Source organism: Aedes aegypti, chromosome 2 (assembly GCF_002204515.2).
Source record: "Aedes aegypti strain LVP_AGWG chromosome 2, AaegL5.0 Primary Assembly, whole genome shotgun sequence".
Classification (NCBI taxonomy): Eukaryota; Metazoa; Arthropoda; class Insecta; order Diptera; family Culicidae; genus Aedes; species Aedes aegypti.
In genome coordinates, this window is record NC_035108.1 from 230,754,192 (window position 1) to 230,773,811 (window position 19,620).

General features: G+C 34.7%; 1 protein-coding gene across 1 annotated transcript; it reads right to left on the reverse strand.

The window, feature by feature from the left end:
• Positions 1 to 4,569: 4,569 nt before the first annotated feature.
• Positions 4,570 to 17,294, reverse strand: LOC5569982 (remodeling and spacing factor 1). Its single transcript, XM_021844328.1, has 6 exons — positions 16,913 to 17,294; positions 12,564 to 12,748; positions 12,309 to 12,505; positions 9,150 to 10,429; positions 4,994 to 7,915; positions 4,570 to 4,916 (listed from the first exon to the last, which is right to left on the reverse strand). Exons 1-6 carry the CDS (start codon positions 17,055 to 17,057, stop codon positions 4,636 to 4,638), a joined length of 5,010 nt encoding a protein of 1,669 aa, XP_021700020.1. The 5' UTR covers positions 17,058 to 17,294; the 3' UTR covers positions 4,570 to 4,635.
• Positions 17,295 to 19,620: the final 2,326 nt, after the last annotated feature.

A 19,620-nucleotide genomic window follows, 5' to 3' on the forward strand; every position in this document is an offset into this window, starting at 1 on the left:
AATTTTTATGTTTAAAAAATTCTAACTTTTGAACCGTTCGATCGATTTTCAATCTTTTGGACGAAATGAAAGCTTAAGATTTTCACTTTTCAGGAAAAATATGAAATTTCTCAAAAATTGTTTTCTTACATGAAAACAAATCAATAATTTCCGTTTTTTCGGGTTTTGAAGGCCTCGGGATTTTTTGAAAATAAAAAATCAGTCATTTTTCATCGGCACACACTGTAGGTCTCAGGGCATTAGATTTTTTATTTTTCAAAAAAAAACATAACTTTTGAACAGCTCAACCGATTTTCAATCTTTTTTTATGGAAGAAAAGCTTAATAGGGTAGGTGTACCAGTTATGGACATAGTGGTTCCCTATTTCGCCATACGGGATTACTTGAATGTTTTCACATTTTGAAAGATTTTTTTGTGTTGTAGTAGTAAGTTTTAAGATATATCTGGATGTTTAAACATTCAAAAAGATTTAAAATGTGAAAGTTCTCGAAATTTCCCGTATGGCCAAATAGGGAACCACTATGGCCATAACTGGTACACTTTCCCTATTTCAACTTTTCAGTCAAAATTAAAAAAAAAAATTAACATGAAAAACTATAAAAATTTTTCGTTGTTTTTTAGAAATTTTCATTTATTTTAATGTAAAAAAACATTTTTTCAATGTTTTATATTTTTTCTGAAAAGTTGAAATTATGGATTTCATTCCATAAAAAAAGAATGGAAATCGGTTGAGCTGTTCAAAAGTTATGATTTTTTGAAAAATAAAAAAAATCTAATCTAACGCGCTGAGACCTACAGTGTGTGCCGATGAAAAATGACAGATTTTTTATTTCCAAAAGAATATATATAATAAACTAAAAAACATACATCACTGAAAATTTGACAGTAAACGTAAAATTTTCTGAACTTTCAAGAAAAAAAAAAACAGCAATAGCCCCTTTTGTCCCGAGGCCCTCAAAACACGAAAAAACGGGAATTATTGATTTTTGTTCATGTAAGAAAGGGCTTCGTTAGTGTTACCAAGCATTTAGCCGCATCGTGTCAAGGAGTGTGGGTTCAATTCCCGCTTCAGTCCGGAAAACTTTTCGTCAGGGCGTTGCATGCTGGTCCGTTGTCTAGTGTGGAGCTTCCTTCAAAGGACAAATCGTTCACTGGAAGCATATACGTGCAAGTGTCTTTTTTAAAGAAAACATTTTTTTGTGAAATTTCATATATTTCCTGAAAAGTCAAAATTTTTAGCTTTCATTTCGTCCATGTAAAAAGGGCTATTTTTAGGTATATGCCAAATTATCTTTATTTATTTGCAATGACAATCATTTTAAATTACATAAACAATTAAGAACTGATATTCAACATTATAAATGAAGAGGTTTGCAGCATCTGAAATGTACTAGATGTGGCCACTCGAACTTAATGCCCTGAAGTACCGGCTATAGTTTTGATGGATACTAAGCCGTTTCAATTCTCGAAATCTTGAGATCAAACATAGTATAGTTCACTATAATGCGTTCGCAAAACAGATGTTTAGGTACAAATTGGCCACTTTCTCGTAAATTTAAGGCGCTCAGGGAACCCGAAAAAGAATCATTTTTAGGGTCAATCAAATGCAGAACACATGGTTATCCAATTCAATCGTTTCTCAGAAGGGTTAGGCGCCATCCAGAAATTACATAACGCTTTAGGGAGAGGGGGGAGTAGGCTCAAACGTTACGGCTCATACAAAAATTTGAAACTTTTCATACAAAAAGCGTTACGGAGGGGCTAAAAAATTCCAATTTTAGCGTTACGTAATAAATGGACGCTGCCTTACGCTGATGCGTCATTATAGACGATTTCGGAAATTATCTGTGACTTGAAATTTACCTACCTACATGGGCACGTTTTCACCCGACCTGACCCCGTGACCCACCGGAATAACTCCAACCACAGGAACATTCCCGAGATCCTTCGACCATTTTTAGAAACTAGATATGTGTACGAGTATACTGACAAAAATAGTCGAAATCCGTTAAGTAAGATACACTGGGGCAAGTGGGACCTAAAAAATGATAGTTTAAACAAATTGTTCAATAAAATTTTCAAATGTCAATATTTTTCAAATCCAACCACATAATCACATTTTGGCAACATATTTGCTGGTGTGTGCATGAAATTGATCGAATAATTTCGAAATTATGAAAACCTTAGAAGAAAGTTTTAGGTTGAGCCATTAGACGCAGTTACCTTGCTAAACGGGGCAAGTGGGATACATCCAGTTTCATGCGTTATTCCCCATCAGTGAGTCAACCATCATATATATAAAAACCCAGAGTTGTCCTTCTGCCAGTAACGCTTTGAAATATTTCACTGAGCGCTACAACAGCAATTTGAGAGCACTACAACAGTCAATTTCAATGTAGGAACATTACAATTTCAAATTGTGGAACGTTACAACAGCTGTTTGACAGAAAAGTCTAGAGTTCTCTGGAACATTGTTCTTTCCAATTTGTAGAATATTCTCGATATTTTCATCATTGTGATTTGGAACTAGGTCGGTGATAAAAACGTAAACAAATCAACTTCAAGCAAATTGTTGTTCGGTTGAACTCGAATCGATATGGGGTTGAAAATGTGATTCAGAGCGGGTTTTGCAGTTCCAACTCTGGTTCTTATGCTTACTATGATGGTCCTGTTCCATGACTCGATATATCCATGAATCGATGGTCCCTTTATCTTAATTGTGATTTTGAAGGATGACAATAAATTTTAGTACACTGCAACAGCTATTCAGCAGAATGTTCTAGAATTTGCGGTAAGATTCTGCTCTGTAATTCATAGAATCTACTGGAACTTTTGAAATGTTTCACAACAGAAGAAACACTGCAACATAATATGAGGCTGCAATTATTTCAGATCAGAACATTACAACAGCATTAAGGCCACGTGGATGATGAAGTATGGTCAGAGCATAAATTTAGGTGATTTTACGGGCTTCAATATCATGCGCTTTAAAAGAATGTACATAGTTTTTCCTCCTAAAATTTTGTTGAAACGTGGTTACCCACGTTGGGTAAGCTAATTACAATAATAGGATTAATAAATCATGGACTTTTAATTTTGAGTACATTTTTTAGGTACATAAGGGATCCACCATTAAATACGTAACGCTTTAGGAAGAAAACGTTTTTTTAAAAGTGACAATTTAAAAAGGCCTCATTTTCAAGCGGGTTCATTGATACATTAAAACTTGCTTCTAGTTTCAGTGATCTTAACAACTAAGGTAGCTGTTAAAAGCTAATTGTACGAAATAACTAATTAAAATTTTATATTGTTTGTCATCCTCTAGTCTCAGTGTAACCCAAACGATGGTAATTGCACAGTATGTGGTAATTATAAAGATTTGCCTGGCAAACCGAAAAAAAAGATTCATTCAACTTGAAGATAAAGCGCAATGAAAGTGTCCAACTTACAGTACTGGACAGAGTAAAATATTCATTGGCTATTACAGTAATGACCCAATTTTGTCAACCCCCGATTTTGTCTACCCCCAATTTTAGCACCTTTTTTGACCCGATTTTAGCATCCTTTTATCCCGATTTTGTCAGCCTAAAATTTATATTTATTTTAATTAGAGTAAACACGTCTGTATTGGCAATATTGGGTGTATAAAGTCAATAATGACCTTGAACACGTCTATACAATCATCTAAAGACCGAAATTTTGAAATTTTAAATTTTTAATAATTATCCAAAATGAAAGTAAAATAAAATGTTTTTATTAACAAAGTCATATTACGGTTGTTAAGAAAATTTTCCGGTTTGCGGTAGCCGCCGAGTTCTACCGCAGCTGTCAAAGTTCTACCGCAGGCTTCGAAATCATTCTATCATTGAAGAAAACAATTCAATCATAGTATGCTTGAGAGAGAAAACGCTATGAAAAATATCAACAAACAGCAATCATCAAGACGGTATCCAAGGTATCATTTAAGCCTACTGATGATTTACCAGTGCAAATCAGTGATATGACAGCTGCGGTAGCTTTTCGTTGAACCGTAAAACGGAAAGTTTTCCCTAAAATTGCAATAAATTAAGCCCTTAATTTAAAATAAAAGCTTTAAACCCGTCGAAATTTGTTTTCCCGATTTTAGCTCATTCCCAATTTTGTCAACCCTAAATGCAGCATGGGGCTGACAAAATCGGGACATTACTGTATATATTATTTTGCGAAAAATAGCAAAACATTTTTTTTTAAATCAAATATAAAATCCCAGAGTTGTCTGACAGACAGTAACGCTGGCCCGCGGACTCTAACCACTCGGCTAAGGAAGGCCCCAATTTCAGAATAATCGGAGTAGTACAAGCCGGGTTCGTAGTCTTCAAATATGATTTTTGTTATTGGAAAACGGTTATGTGATTCACAGTGTAAGTGAAAACCTTTGAGATCGCATTGATGGAAAATGCGTATGAAGTACATCCTAGATAGGTTAGCATATTCCATACATGTCAATGTTACATTGTTAATAATTGTGACTGATTGTTTTTGGGTGGAAGAATTTCATGGATTCAAATTCGGAATATAAAATGCTTTGTATTATACTTAGGAATTTTGTTTATACACATTTTCTTTTTTAACAATCTGCTTTTTTCTGGTCAGATATTAAGCATTCAATTCATTTTGTTGCGAACTAAAGTAACTGACTAAACCACTAAACTCGCTTGTGCCCTCAGGCTCGTTTTGGTTCTGTTCGGTACTCGCAACAGCAACCGTTGTTTGCTCAGGGACTGTGTCTTCAGTGTTTACTGGCTCCAGTGATGCAAATGATCGACGAGGGTGTTCGTTTAGTGTGCTAGCCACAGGTTGAGAAACTATGGGTATATTAACGCTGCTTGAGGTGTTTCCGAACCCTTGGTTATAACCAGGAGCTACAGTATATGGACCTAAGAGATGAATATGAAAAAATATATTTGAGTTTGTGTTAGCACTCTTCAATGCCAGTGTTTGTAATTATACTTACAAGAATTTGTAAACCTTTCCAGGCCGTCGCTCGATTTTGTACTGTTGGTAACAAACGTAGGTGCAACAGTAGGGCTGGGTTGCTTCGGCAAGTTGTAGGGGAACAATTTATCTGTTTGTATCACTCCTGAGGAAGGTGGCGGACCTGGATAATGAATCTGTTTCATTGGATCAAGAAGTCTGCCGTCCATAGCTGCTTTGTACAGATCACCTCTAAGTGGAGTGATTTTTTTCCGTCTTCTTCTTCTCACATCTACGACGATGTCTTTTGATTCAGCTGTTGGTGTTGTGGGTAGTGGAGTACTTGACACTGGTAACAATGTTGGAGGAAGTGGAGGAACTGTACAAGGAAACGGTTTTTTACTATTCAAAATAAGTGACGTTGAATGGATTGGCGGGTCTTGCAAAGGAATTGCTTGTTGTTTCATTTGCTGGAGTAGGCTTGACGATCCTCCCGATGGAGTATTCAAGCTGTGATAAATAGGGCTTGTGGTAGAAAATTTATTTACAGGTACCTCGCTACTACTCAAGGGAACGGCATTTGGTGCTGCCTTGGACTGAAGATAGTTCACGAGATTACTACATACTGCGTCAACTTTCCTCTCGGCTGTGCCGGTCTGTCCGAGTTTCTTATCTGGTTTAGTGATTTTTGCTGGATCGATGTTATCAAAATGCCTTGTTTTCTTTTTCAATTGATGTTCTGCTACCAGATCTTTTTCATTGTCAACATCGTCTAACTTAAGCTGATGTTGCGCGAAATCTTCTTCTTCCATAATTTTTGCCAATTCTTCTTCATCAACATCAGGATCAGGTAGATTGGCGGCAAGGTCTTCGTCGAAATCATCTGAATCCAAATGTTTCGAGCTTCTTAAGAAATCTATATCCAAAACTTTTGCATTTTCTATGACTTGAGGTGGAATTGTGGAGAGTGCCGGAAGGTGATTTTTATCATTGACGTGAAGCGTTTGGATCGTAGGTGTGGCCAGCTCTTTGGCAGCGGCCGTATTCTTTTCAGCTAGCATACGTTTTATCTCTTCTTGTTTTTTAATGAATTTTTCTCGTTCTTCTGGTGGTGTATCAGGACGATGAACTCCGGGAGTAATTCCATCATCTGAGCTTTCAAAATCGTCATCTATCAAATAATGAAGCTTTTTACCTCGCGTACGACGTTTATTCGACTCTTCTGGGTTACTCTGTTTGTTTGATGAATCAGAATCTGATTCAAAATGAGCAGGCCTTTTTCTGATACCACTTTTGTAAGTTTTATCTTCATCAGCCTTTTTATTCTTCTTTTTCGTATTGTCATTATTTCTGACTGGCACACGACTAACAACTTTGGCTTTTGATTTTCTTTTTTTCCAATTATCGTCACTACTATCGGTTTCAGTGTCGTTGCACAAATCTTCACTGTCAATTTCTTCACTTTCAGTAACATCATCGTCTTCGTTGAATTCATCTGAATCGTCAAGTATTTTCTTTGATTTGTTAGGTCGTTTGCGGATGTTATAAGCACCACTATTATTACTGTCATCATCATCATTAATAAAATCCCTGTCTTTCTTTTTATTGGCGGCAGCCCTTGATTTTTTGGTCCTCGTAAATTCCAAAGAACTTTCACTATCCTCCGTCATTGAAAAACTTTCATCTTCATCTGAAGATGTTATGTTCTCAGCAAAATCTTCGTCGGATCCGTCATCCTCTTCTGAGCTCACATCGAGACTGTTCAACTTTTTCTTTTTCTTGAGTGGATTTTTCTTCTGCTTCTTTTTCTCATCCAGAACCGGAGAAGTTGAGTGTGGTCGATTTAACTTCTCTTCTTCTTTTTTGACTGCTTTAACTATATTCCTGATATCTTTACCATGAGTAGGAGGAGATTCTGGTGATTCCAGTGTGCTTCGATCAATTGCTGAATTTATTAGATTATCGTACTCGTTTAGTTTATAACTGAGGTTTGATGTGTTTCTTCTTCTCAGTTTATATATTGGGACGTCGTCCGAGTCTGAAGCATCTGTCGAGTGTTTGTTAGAAGAGTCCTCGCCACTAGATGATGATCTGCTTTGGCCTCCACGTTTTTGAAGTTTTTTAGGACGTCTACTATTATTCTTATTTTTCATTGTTTCTGTATCTGTTGAACTATTTCCGTTATCTTTTTCCGATGCGAGTTTATTTTGTTGCAAGATTATTTGTTTCTGTAGAGCTTCTTCGGCTTTCAGTTTTTCATAATATTCGTCGAACTGCAGCAGCTTGGATTGCAAGTTAGATATAAGTTTTTCATGCTGACACAAAGGACAAAACCAATCTCCTTCAGGTATGATGAACAATACTGGTACAAGACATGAACAATGATATCCTTTGTCACACGAATCACACAAAAGTATCCATTCGGGATGATCAGATTTACCACATTTTTGGCAAGAATGATCAACATCAGAATCAATAGAATCATTGTCGTCATCGGAGAATTTTTCAACCCTAGCTGTTCTAGCTCTTTTTATAGGGATAACACTTTCATCTTCTAGATCAGACTCTGGTGAAAACTCATGATCTGATTTCAGAGACGGTAGGTCTGAATGTTCTGGTTCAGGGTACTCTTCTTCCGGTTCAGTTTCACTACTGCTTTCCGAAGACGAATTCATCCAAGGCTTATCATTCTTTTTCTTCAGTTTCACCTTGGATTCAGTATGCCTCGAATCTTCATCCGATACTACATAGTCCTCATCATCGTCGTCTGATTTAGTTTTTTGTTTACTTTCTTTCTTTTTTTTCATGGCTTCAGCCTTCATTTGGCGCAACATCTTTTCTTCGATTAACCGCCTATTGGTTTCTTCTTGGATTTTTTGCTGTGCTATTCTTCTTGATTGTCGAATGGGAGGTGAGCCATTTTCCTTATCCAGTATCACTTGTGATATATCTAAACCGTCCACTGAAATGAAATAAAATCGTCGTATTAGCCTTTATTAAGTAAAACAATACGTTTTCGAATATAACGCATTAAATATTTCAGTTATTTTCCAAATTGACAAGCCACTAACGTGGATTTTATAGTGAACCATTTGCCAAACCGCACTATTTATTTTAAAAGGTACATCTTTTTAAACTAGTTTTCTTTCATGGAAATGGAAATGGAACAACTAGTTTACTAGTTTAAAAATAGTTTTCTTACAAATTCGCCAACTTTAACGTTTGGTAATAGAGTATTATTCTGAAGCTGAAGTTTGAAATTTTCAGACAAAAAAAGCAACCCGATGGACGTGAATTTATGTCATATTTCAAATACCATAGCGTCTGATTCGGGAAATGCCGATCATAGTGACATCGTTTTCGTGTCCATTAACATGGAAAATTACATTTTTTGTCCAATACATCTTCAATGTGTCGTTTTATCATTTACATCATGTTTCATTCAGTCATGCTATGAATTACGTCCACATTATTTTCCATTTTTTTAAAAGTGTGTATTTGAGAAGCTAAGAGTTTATTGTCGGTGTGGAAGATAATTGTAAACTGTTTCTTGCAGATTCTGCAAAAATACATAAACTTCGAATAAAAATCATCTATATTTAGTTAGGTAAATGAAAACCCGAATTTAGTACTATTCCATTTTATTCCACTAGAGTTTGTATCCTTTGACAGATACGCGTATTTCAACCTAAACTGTAAGGCCCCCTTCAGTGTCGTGTATTAGACTGTAAACTCTAGTGGAATTAAATGGTCGTATAGGTTTTCCATTTACTTATAGGTATTTCACTAAACAGCTCGAAGATTTATTGTCATAGTTACTTTTTTTGTTTACTGAACTGATTTATTTTTAATGAAATTTCATGTGATTATTCTTAAATATTTCGTGGGTCGTGGATTTTAATCCCATCGTTGAGGATCTTTCAGTAAGGAAATATTCTTGATTTTCCAGAATATAAAATGTCTTTGTGCTTAGGGTGACCATCTCCAAGATATTTAAAATCAGGACATTTTGCAATTTTAACAGCAGCAATCACAGATGTTTTCTCTATTTTTAATGTGGAGGACTTGTAATATACGGTTTCAAGAAACATCGAATTAGCGGGTTTGAGCATAAGTATAAATTCTGAAATATAACTAGCATTTAGCCAAGACAAATGTAATGTAAATGTAAAGCATGTAATCAAATTTGAACTTACCTAAACCAGACTTGACCTTTCTTCCTTTTTTAGTTTTTTGTGGTAATACTGGTTGGTTGTCCGTGATTGATGAAGATTTATCAGTGTTAGGCTGCTTGCTGTTTGTTCTAGTCGCCGATTTTTGAATGTTTTTGTGTTCTTCTTTAGGTGTGGGCTTTTGTTGGTCGTTATCATTCACTTTTTGTGTAGAACATCTTTGAAAGCTTTTTTTGTTTCTTTCCTTTGGTAATAATGGTTCATAGGAACTACTTGAGGTCTCATCAGTACTATCAGTAGAATCCAAGCTCTTAACTTTCTTTTCCACGCTGGCGGTGCCAACTGAAGTCTTTTCATTTTCCTTTAATCTTGACGACTGATTATCTTGCATCGTCACATCTTTATCAATTGCATTAGCATTGGTCAAATCTGACTCTAAATGTTTAGATGATTTTGCCGATTCATCATGTTCGTCTGGTTTATTCTCTTTTTTCACAGTTGAATGGTTTTCAGTCTTCTCGCTAGTTTTCAAATCCTTACATTCATCTAGTGTGGTTGTTCGGTGGACATCTGAGTTGTAACTTCTATTAATCTTTTTCTTTAGAGGAAGATCATTTTTCTCTGTTCTGTGAAGCTCTTTCGATGCAGTTTCCTCTGCCTTAGAATCTTCGTTAGTTTTCATATTTCCCATTTGATTTTCAATACCGTTTCCCGGGCCATACACAAATAATATCGGATCTTCTATTACTTCACTGAACATCGGCTGAGCCTCACACTCCACCCCAGATCCTTCTCCTTTTACTAGCAGAACGGGTTCCTCGATAGCTTCACTCGATACAATGTTTGAGTCTTCACTTTTACTAATCAGAGTAATTTTCTCATCCTTAGTGTCTTCCAACACATCTTTCGATGTATTCGATTCTTTAGTTTCACTCAACAGAGTGTCTGTTTCGTTTTTTAAATCTTCATCCAATTCATTATTCTTACTGATACCATCTACTTCTTTGTTCGATTCTTGAACCACTGTATCGTTTGATTTTGGTTCAGTAATTTCGGGTTTGACAGATTCCAATTTATCATCTGGTTTTTTTGTATCCAGCACTTCGTCTACTCTCTTATAGACTCTTCTCTCAATTATTAAGGAATTCTCTTTGGCGTCTTGCTTTAGCGTTGCAGAATAACCTTCTATATTTGATAAATTACTGTTACTGCTGGTATCTTCATCTATAATATCTTGCGATGGAGTAAGGACGAGTTCATTGTTCTTCAGTTTTTCTATCAGCTGCACAACTTCATCTCGGTTGCTAGAAAGAGATAGAATACAAAAAATAAAATGTAATATCTCATACTGTTAATAAACGTAGACATAAGCTATGATGCTTGCTTGTCAGAATCAGGTATGATTGTTCAATTTGCATGATACTAGGATGGCATTGAGGTAATCAACCAAGTGGATACTTATGTTGTTTTCCAATTATTTCATAATATTAGGTTAATTTTGATCAAGAATAGGAATCGTAAGATACATATTGCAATAAGTAGCGGCTATTTATTTCACCACTGAAATATCGCAGAAGTTTTTACGTGAATAAAAATACGCTATTGCACCGAATCGAGTCGGTAAAATTTTTATTCCTGCACATGTCCAGTCGAATATTCTTTTCTATTTATTTTTTTAATAACCGTAACTCGGGGTAACATTGATCAGTTTTTAAGATGTTTTAAAAAAATCATTTAAAAATACAAATGTGGCATGTTTTATATTTAAAAAACAAGAGCTTGTAACAATATACTGTATTTTGTTTTGTGAATTTTTTTGGCATGTTTAAATGCTTTAAGCGACTTTTAGTTTGGCAGGTTTGGGGTATATTTGTATATTTGGGGTAACATTGATCACACAATATTCAATAATATTTAAAATACAGTTACTTTCTAAAACCATAGCCCCGAAGCCGGAAATTAAGCCCAAAAATGTTTCATTTAGTTTTGAGACATTTTAAAATTTAAAACACAATGAACCGTGCAACACGCCTTAAGGTACGCAATTTCCTAATGAAATTCTTCACTCTATAGTTTTTTGTTACTTTGTCTAAATTGAACATGCTTATAGAAATTTGGACAAGGGAATAGGGAATAGTTTTCGTGATGAATTTGTTTTTGTAAAAACAGCATTTTTCTTGCTTATATCATTTGCATGATTATGTGAGGCATCAATCTTTGGTAGAGTCATCAATGATTAAGAAAATTATTGTATCGAAAAGTTGAAACATTTGCGCATGAATAAAACTTCATTTTCGCCAAAACATAATTTTTATAAATTTATGAATGTAAAAAAAAAATAACAAGTTTCAACGCAAAATGTTGCTACGAACTTATTACGAGAATGATCATTCCTATCAATGTTACCTCGCTGATCAATGTTACCCCGTTGCTGTATTTTAGTGGAAAAAAAGGTTAGTGATCCGCACAACAGATGAGAGAAAAGCAACAGCAACAATCGAAGCCGCCACTTCCGAAGTCGCGACCCAAGTAACCATGGAGCATTATATCATCGCTTATATAAAGCAGCTGCATTGCCGTAAGCCTACCATTAAAGTAGTTTGAAAGTGGAAAAAGGCCCTGATATAGTCGAACTAATGCAAGAATGTTTATAAAGCAGCCAAGCAATTCATCAAGTAATATTAGTGCATTGATACATTTGTAATGTAGCGTTAATGCTCTTTTTTTTGACAGCTCTTGTAATTTGTCGGTAAATGCAATTTCGCAACAATATTGTTGATATGCAGTAGAATACGTGCAATGTTATAAAGCGTGGTATTACTTGGGGATAGTTTGTTAATAATTAAAGTGAAGCTCAACAGAGTGATGCTCCGGAGCACTATTGACTAATATAAAATTAATACTGGACTAGGACGAGCGGTTATTCAAGATCAAATTCAGCAATATTTTCGAGGAAAGGTTAGTGGAGGCTATTCAGGATGTTACAATTGGATTTAAATAATGCTCGCCTGAAACTTCCAGTTTTTTTTTACTTAGTCCCAAATGACAGGTAGATTCAGACAAATTTATATTGTTCGTAATTATTTCTCTGGGTTTCGGTTTGTAAAGGTTCTTCCGTGCTTTTCATGCGTTATTCTAAATTTAATTATAAAGAATACCTTCACGAATGCCTCTATAATTTACCTTGCCACAACTTTCCAGGTTTCATCGTCTAAGTTCTCGCAAAATATGTGGACATTACACCGACGGTCCAAGATGCACCAATACGCATTGCCGAATTTATCTCTTCCAATTGGTTCAGAACGAAGTTGCTCTGCAGCGATTCCGTTTATGTGTCCCTTGAATTTAACATTCCGATCGAATTGTGCCTCCAACAAAGCCTGGAATTAATGGTATTGATTTTTATATTCAGAAACAATGACATTGCAAAACACTTACCTTTAAAACACGCAATTTAACAGCAATGCTCGAATTTTTGTATCCAAATCGTTCGAGCTCCCACGCATCTTGATTGGAATATGAGTATGCAAATTTTGCTAATGCGTTTTCCCATCTATGCGTGGGAACAGATTTCTTTATTTTTCTTAGCAATTTGATGTGTATTTCTTCAAGAGGGGGTGCCACTGAAAAACAAAGATAAAGTTTGCCAGGATCACTAGTGTTTATCATGAAAAAAAAAAATAATCAATTAACATCTTATTTAGCCCAATGCTACACAAAAGTGCAAAATGAATTTAAAGCTGATTTAATCTATAGGTATTAGGTAAACATATTAGATATCTTCGAATGTAGTTTTGAAAAAACTAAGTTGTTTAACTTTCATTCAACCCACCGCCTCCCCCCCTCCCTTAAAATTATGCTCAAACAACAACCTATGATCTTTGTATATCCCTGTTTTTTGAAACAGAACAATACATGGTTTAATAACGGACGAGTTCAAAAAACTTATTTCCATCTGCGATTCTTCATGACCGATGATTTGAAGCAACATGATTGAAGAATGCTATTCATGCGTTGTCACTGAGCATTAGAAATTTGATTAATAATGTAAAAATTGCCCGTCCTGAAAATAATTTGTCAAGTAGGAAGAGCCTCAAACAATCTGCTTATTTTGAAGATTTTATCATTAACTTTTTACACTTGTGATAGGGTCGGTGTACAGTAGTCTGCCCCCCATAGCCGCACTAGTGGTCGCTTTGCTATAAATCGTTGTAAAATATTCTATGACGTGAAAGTCAGGAGCTATTAATCTTAGTACCATTGATTCACAGCTTGTTTTTGTTCTTAACATAATCGAAATTAAAAAAAATCTTAAAATTTAGGCTCCATTGCACCTATAGTAGACCTAGTGCTCCTTTAGTTGCACTACTGAGAGAAACTATTTTCTATCCAACAAAATAATTAAGAACCTTTGGACATCAATCAAGAGCTTTCTGAGTTTTATAAAAACACGATTTTGATGTGTATTATGCCTACGCCGTGAAGCTAGTGCTACTATAGAACAGAAATTAGAAATAGTGCTACTATAGGCACATGTTTTCTTACAATGACACAAGCGATATTAAATACGAAAACAAAGTTTCGTAGTTGTCATATTTTCTCCACGAAACCAAGTTACAAGGCTTTCAGATGATTTAAAAATAATGGCGCTGGCTTTATTTTTCGATTTTATACGAATGTTTTACCCTACTAGAAACTAAAAATGAGCATGAATTAGGTCAGTATTGCGTGCAAATCCAAAATTTTATTTCCAACTTTTTGTTTCCGCGCCAGCATTCGGCGCCAGACTCGGCGACAAGGGAAAAATGACGGCAGTTTAGGGATGATGATATTTGACATGCTTGACATTTATCATTGATCGGTTGTGTAGGTGTATTGTTTTCATGAAAGTAGACCTTTTTACCAACGATGCATGTGGCGAATGTCGTTTCTAACATTTTTCCTAAAATGTTAGTGAGAAAAGTGATCAAAAGCTGCGTCGGATAAGCAGTCGCTTGATAGAAACGTCATTACATTCAGCGACACAATAAAAATTGTCAATACAAGAAGCAATGCCCAAATCCAAAGATGTGTTGAAAACTTTCTTACTAAAAGTCATCAACATTTTCATAATTGTCACATTTTTTTTTATTTCGAAAACATCCAATATTATAGGTAACTAAAAAATGTATGTTTTAAAAACTACATAGTTTTTCAAAAAAATTTAATTTGTTGTTTCATATTTCAAAATTCACAAAGGCTGAAAAATTAGAATGCACTAACATTTTGGCGATCGTTTGTCAATATTTTGTTTCTCTTGATTTTCAACATGCTAATTCAAAGAAAGGCACAAACAAATGAGTAAATAAGATTGTTTGAATTAATCAATCAAAACCGGTTGTGGTAATTTAAAAGGAATTTGCCTTACTCTACAACGATCTATAATAAATAAATAAAAAAAATAGAATAAAAAAAAATTGAACTGAAATATTTATTGTGTCTGTCGCGAATGTTAAGATTTCTCTGATAATTTTGACATCCCTTCAAGCATAATTTCACTGCGATATTTTCCCCAGTTCAGACCCAACGATTACCACAGTCTGATTCATTAGGCACAAATTTCACAAATACGCACAGCAAGGTCCATTAGGGAGCCTAACCGGCCAACTGTCATAAATTTGAAACAACCCGTCTTATGACAGACTTTGCTTGTATAGAGCTTAGTGACATTTGAACACACGAATACTAGCATACGCTCGTCATACAAAGTTTGTTTTTGTTTTCCTCAAAGAAACTTGCACACGCTTTCCAGACTCATCAAAATGCATATGGCAATATTACCCAATTTGAAAAATTTACACCCGGATTCTGGGTGTTTTTCGAGACAGAGTGCATATTGTTTTCCTCTAAGGTTCACAACCACATCTAAACTAGGGCACCCATACCGTTAGGCGTGATAACCACTATACATTTGCACTGCGAAATCGTGTGCGAGATGCTATTGTGATAATAAGACATTTAAGTGAGTCTTAATGTGAAGATGAATCTTAGCCAAACTTCAAATATTCAAGAGCACGGATCTGGAGAACCGAACACCTATTTGAGCTGAAAACTAAATCGATTGATCACCACCAGCTAGTGATCAAGCGATTAAGTTTTAAGCCTGAACGGATGTTCGGTTCTCCAGATCCGTGCTTTTGAAAATTCGAAGTTTGGCTTCGATTCGTCTTCACCTTAATGGGTATAAATATCGCATATTATTCGTCAGATTATTGTTCATAATCTTCAATCAAAATGAGTTTATATTCTGAATTAGTCTTTTTTTTATTTCTCCTATTTTCGCCTCCTTTATAGCAATGTCGCTACCCAAATTCAGTTTTAGAAATTTTCGCCTTCATAGATGTGAAAATCGTCCCCAGGAGGGGAACGCTGTGCTAAAGACATTCAAAGTTAGTGTTAGAATGAATTCTTTCTCTGAAACAACTATACAGTAGGAACGCAGTTACATTATACTGGTGGCCGGCATTTGTGGTATTCAGGGGAACGTCGGCCTTGAACCTCTATGTTGTGTGCCTGAGTAGATTCTTAGGATGAAATTGAAAACATGAAAAATGACCATGAGAGAATCCAATTGGAATGCCAAGGATACATCCAGCGCAAGCGGAAAGATTCATAAAGCCCAGTTTAGCAAAAGCCAGATAATGACCCCCTAGTAACATTGATAGCTGAATAACAGCTATTTTAGCTATAATGTGGTTCATACAGCCCCTTTTCAGCTCAATAAACTATTATTCAGCTACCAATGTTACTTGGGCCGGCCACTGCCCAAGTAGGTATCACATCAATAAAATTGAAATAATCTATTCTTCCGAATGTCGTTTTTGTCAAGCCATTAACTGAAGTGCTTAACATTTACGCTGCAACCAAAGAATTTTATCGTTTGGAATTATTTGGTTGTAGTCTTTGGATATTTGACATACATCAACCAATGTCTTAATTGCGAGATGATTTTTAATGAGCACCACATAAAACCAAACAATTATAGATTATTAAATCACATTTATAATAAATGTAACTTTTGGACACACATATCGTTAAAATAAGCAACGTATAATTTAGCTAAATTTTTGCATTTACATTCCACCGGTGTTATTGCGCTTATGTTTCTTTAAAATTACGATAAGTAAAGCTGTATCCATACCATTCTGCACCTTTCTGTTTGGCACTTTGGCTTTTTTTTTACTTTTTAGCCTTATACAAAATATATTTGAGTTGAACAAAATTATAATACCATTTGTATGTACCTATACGAGCTTTCATTACCAAAACATTATATTCATTTCAATGTGATGTTCTTTCTCGCATCGTGTTTTTAGTTCGCAATGGGACTATAGACTAATAAAGTCCAATTAGAGCATTGTTTCGAATTAGAATCAATTTCAATGAACACAAGTAAAATTATGTATTGTATACATTTCACAATGTTTTATTTTCAAGTTTTTTTTGCTTGTGTTCGTTATTTACATATATTTTGGAAGTCAATTAAACATTCTGGACTTGCCCACGAATTGATCTCTAGATAGTATTTTTCTGTGATTATGGAAATGATGCATGAAAGAATTTTCGGTCGACCTATCAAAATGGTCCAAAATATAACAGTGAATTATTTGTTGATTTGTTGAGAGTATATTACTATGCAGAAACACCATTGTCAAAATGTATACTTGATTCATAATTTGTAAAATGGACCATCATCAGAACCGGATGACTATAAAGAAATTACTTTCCATTATTGTTTATGCACTTACCTTCTGTGGTGTTTTCTAGCATTTGGGATAGTTCATTAATTGATATAGAATTTAATCCACAAGCTTCGGAAAATTTGTCGATAAACATACAAATTATAGTAAAATTCGGATCATTTACACACGAACACAAAACGTCAGACGCCATTGTCTTCAACTTTTCGGCTAACGCACTGATCGTATTTTCCGAAATAGAACACTATTCCACGATATAATTCACTAAGTAATTGTTTGTATTCTGGATCAACCAATATTTTTGAGCGTCAACATAAGCATCAGCGCATTTAATGTTATATTCTTATTCTAACAAATTTCACGATACACTGATCGAACTGAGATACATCACAAACTTGGGGCAATCGGGTGTGTATATCTGGGTAGGAATGAGTTCTGGCATTATACACGATGAGGTAAAATTTCCAACATGTATGCATACATGCTTACACAGAAAGCAACATTCAAACAGAATCGCTGATATTGGGTAGATTTACACGGGCAGAAAACGTTAGTAATAAATAGCGACAATAGAAATTCACGATTTCGAAGAAGCCGCGAACTTTGGCCTTCGTTGCGAAATATATGTCATTCCACGAAATTAGTCAAACCTGAAGAATTTGTATGGTTATCGCTGTAAATTTTAGTGTTTAGTGTGAACATGGAAAAGTTTTTTTTTTTTAATAACGAAAAAACAAATGAATGCAAAAAAAGTTTATTTCATACATTTTTATTTTAAATTTAAAATATGCAAAAAAGTAATTTTATGATTTGCACTTTTATTGATTATTATTAGGATAGTTGTTCCACAGAGTTTATTGACTTTGATAACGTTATACTGCCGTTATACGCATAATTGTCCCATGTTCCAAAATATGCAATCGAGAAAAACGCGTTTAAAAATTTTAACACATTTAGGCCTCGTATTGACAGGTGTGTGGTGAATTGAATTAAAATCTTAACTATAGTATAAAGAATAGCGTGTTCATTAGAGTCAAGAGTTTGTATCATGCGAAAAAAGTAAATTTAGCTACGAAATTCAAAGAGGGACTGTTTTTCCTAGAAATACTGGGTTTTTGGTGAATTTCTACGCATAACAGTCCCATTGATTATAGTGACAAATTATGTGCTAAGTATAACGTTGTAGAGACCGTTCTTACGAATAGATTGTACCGAATGTAGAGGACGTATATCCTCAATACTATGTTAAGGCACCTAATGAAGACTCAAGTGACATGGGCCAAACGGAGCCACGTGTGGGGAAGTGAAAAAAAAAACTTGGTCATTTACCCCAGGAATTCGGAACAATCCGACATGTGGTCAAGTCATTCAAATACATTTGAACCACCTTTTGACTTGATTTGCAAAGTGGGATTACTTCAGTACTCCCCGTGATGAATCCAAAATTACAGTAAAGTTCTAATCGATGACCGCGGTTCCAAAAACAAGTGTGATCGACCTTGAAAATTCAACTGAAAATCATTGAAAAACGGATAGGAAATAATATACTGATATTGAAAATTTCAATCAAATTTGACATCAGGCTCGCATGAATACAAACACATAAAACAGGTTGTGTTCCACATGGGATGTAATGCCAACGTAAGAAGATGTTCAAAACAATTTTCCCAAACACCAGCTAATTAAAAACTGCCTACTGAATATTTTGTTCGAGATCAGCGCAGCGAATTGTGTAGTGTGACAGTTATGCGTAGAAATACAGTAGTGGGACAGTTATGCGTGGAAATTCAACAATGGGACAATTTGACTTGGCTTGCTTTTCATTGAGTTTCACAAATTTTAAATCGTACTCGCATCCCCAAAAGTTTTGAGAGAATTGAACTGCGATGAATCAAAACATTTCTTCTAAAATTATTTAAAGTTACTTCCTTTTTAACATTGTAGTTTAAAACAAATCTCCTATTAGCATTTTTTCATCGTGAACATCATTTAAACTTTGCATGCAATCAAAACGTGATTTAACATTATGAATTTTATATTGTTTTCCCAAAAATATTTACCGTTTTGTTCAATTGCAACGACGTTTTTGTTAGATCTACTGAAGTAGTTTTAGTTTTTATTCCTGCTTACGTCGCTTTAAATATATACCCATATAATGAAGCGGTGTGAGTAGTGGCTATGTTTCAAAAGCTGAAAATATTTCTTACGTTGTCTTATGAACCCGTAGATTTATCGTTTTGAAAGTGAAAATCTCATAGGTTCAGAATGAGTAAGTAGAATTTCATCTACGGAATACGATGAATCGACAATCTAAGTTTGTTTATTTTCAGAGATAAGTCTGTTTGAATGCTATTTGGAGAGTTCATCTGAGACAATAGTGCATTATGTCTGTTTTTCAAACGAAATTAGTTGTAGAAAGATTGAATGCTTTATTCCAGAATAATACGAAATAGCCGGAATCTAGATTTATTTTTGGAAATATTGATAGGGAAAATTTCTAGAAAAATAATCATGCCACTTTTTTATCATTCTTTTAAAAAAGAGATCATCAGGAGTATAAGTTGGGCTGTTATCTTCTTCTTCTTGGCGTTACGTCCTCATTGGGACAAAGCCTGCTTCTCAGCTTAATGTTCGATGATCACTTCCCCAAAATGTTTATTTGAAGAAAAATTCTTCTAAACATTTTAAAAATATTGATTAAAAAAAATAAAAGCTTCTTTATCCGATATTTATATCATATGACACTAATAGTACAA

What these genes read in the sequence shown, in the direction of transcription:
- LOC5569982 (XM_021844328.1), bottom strand. Translation starts at nt 17,057, where the DNA reads ATGGCGTCTGACGTTTTGTGTTCGTGTGTAAATGATCCGAATTTTACT. An exon ending in GCTAGAAAACACCACAGAAG is followed by an intron (nt 12,749 to 16,912) that starts GTAAGTGCATAA and finishes TTTGTTTTTCAG; the next exon opens with TGGCACCCCCTCTTGAAGAA. An exon ending in GGAAAGGTTTACAAATTCTT is followed by an intron (nt 4,917 to 4,993) that starts GTAAGTATAATT and finishes TTCATCTCTTAG; the next exon opens with GTCCATATACTGTAGCTCCT.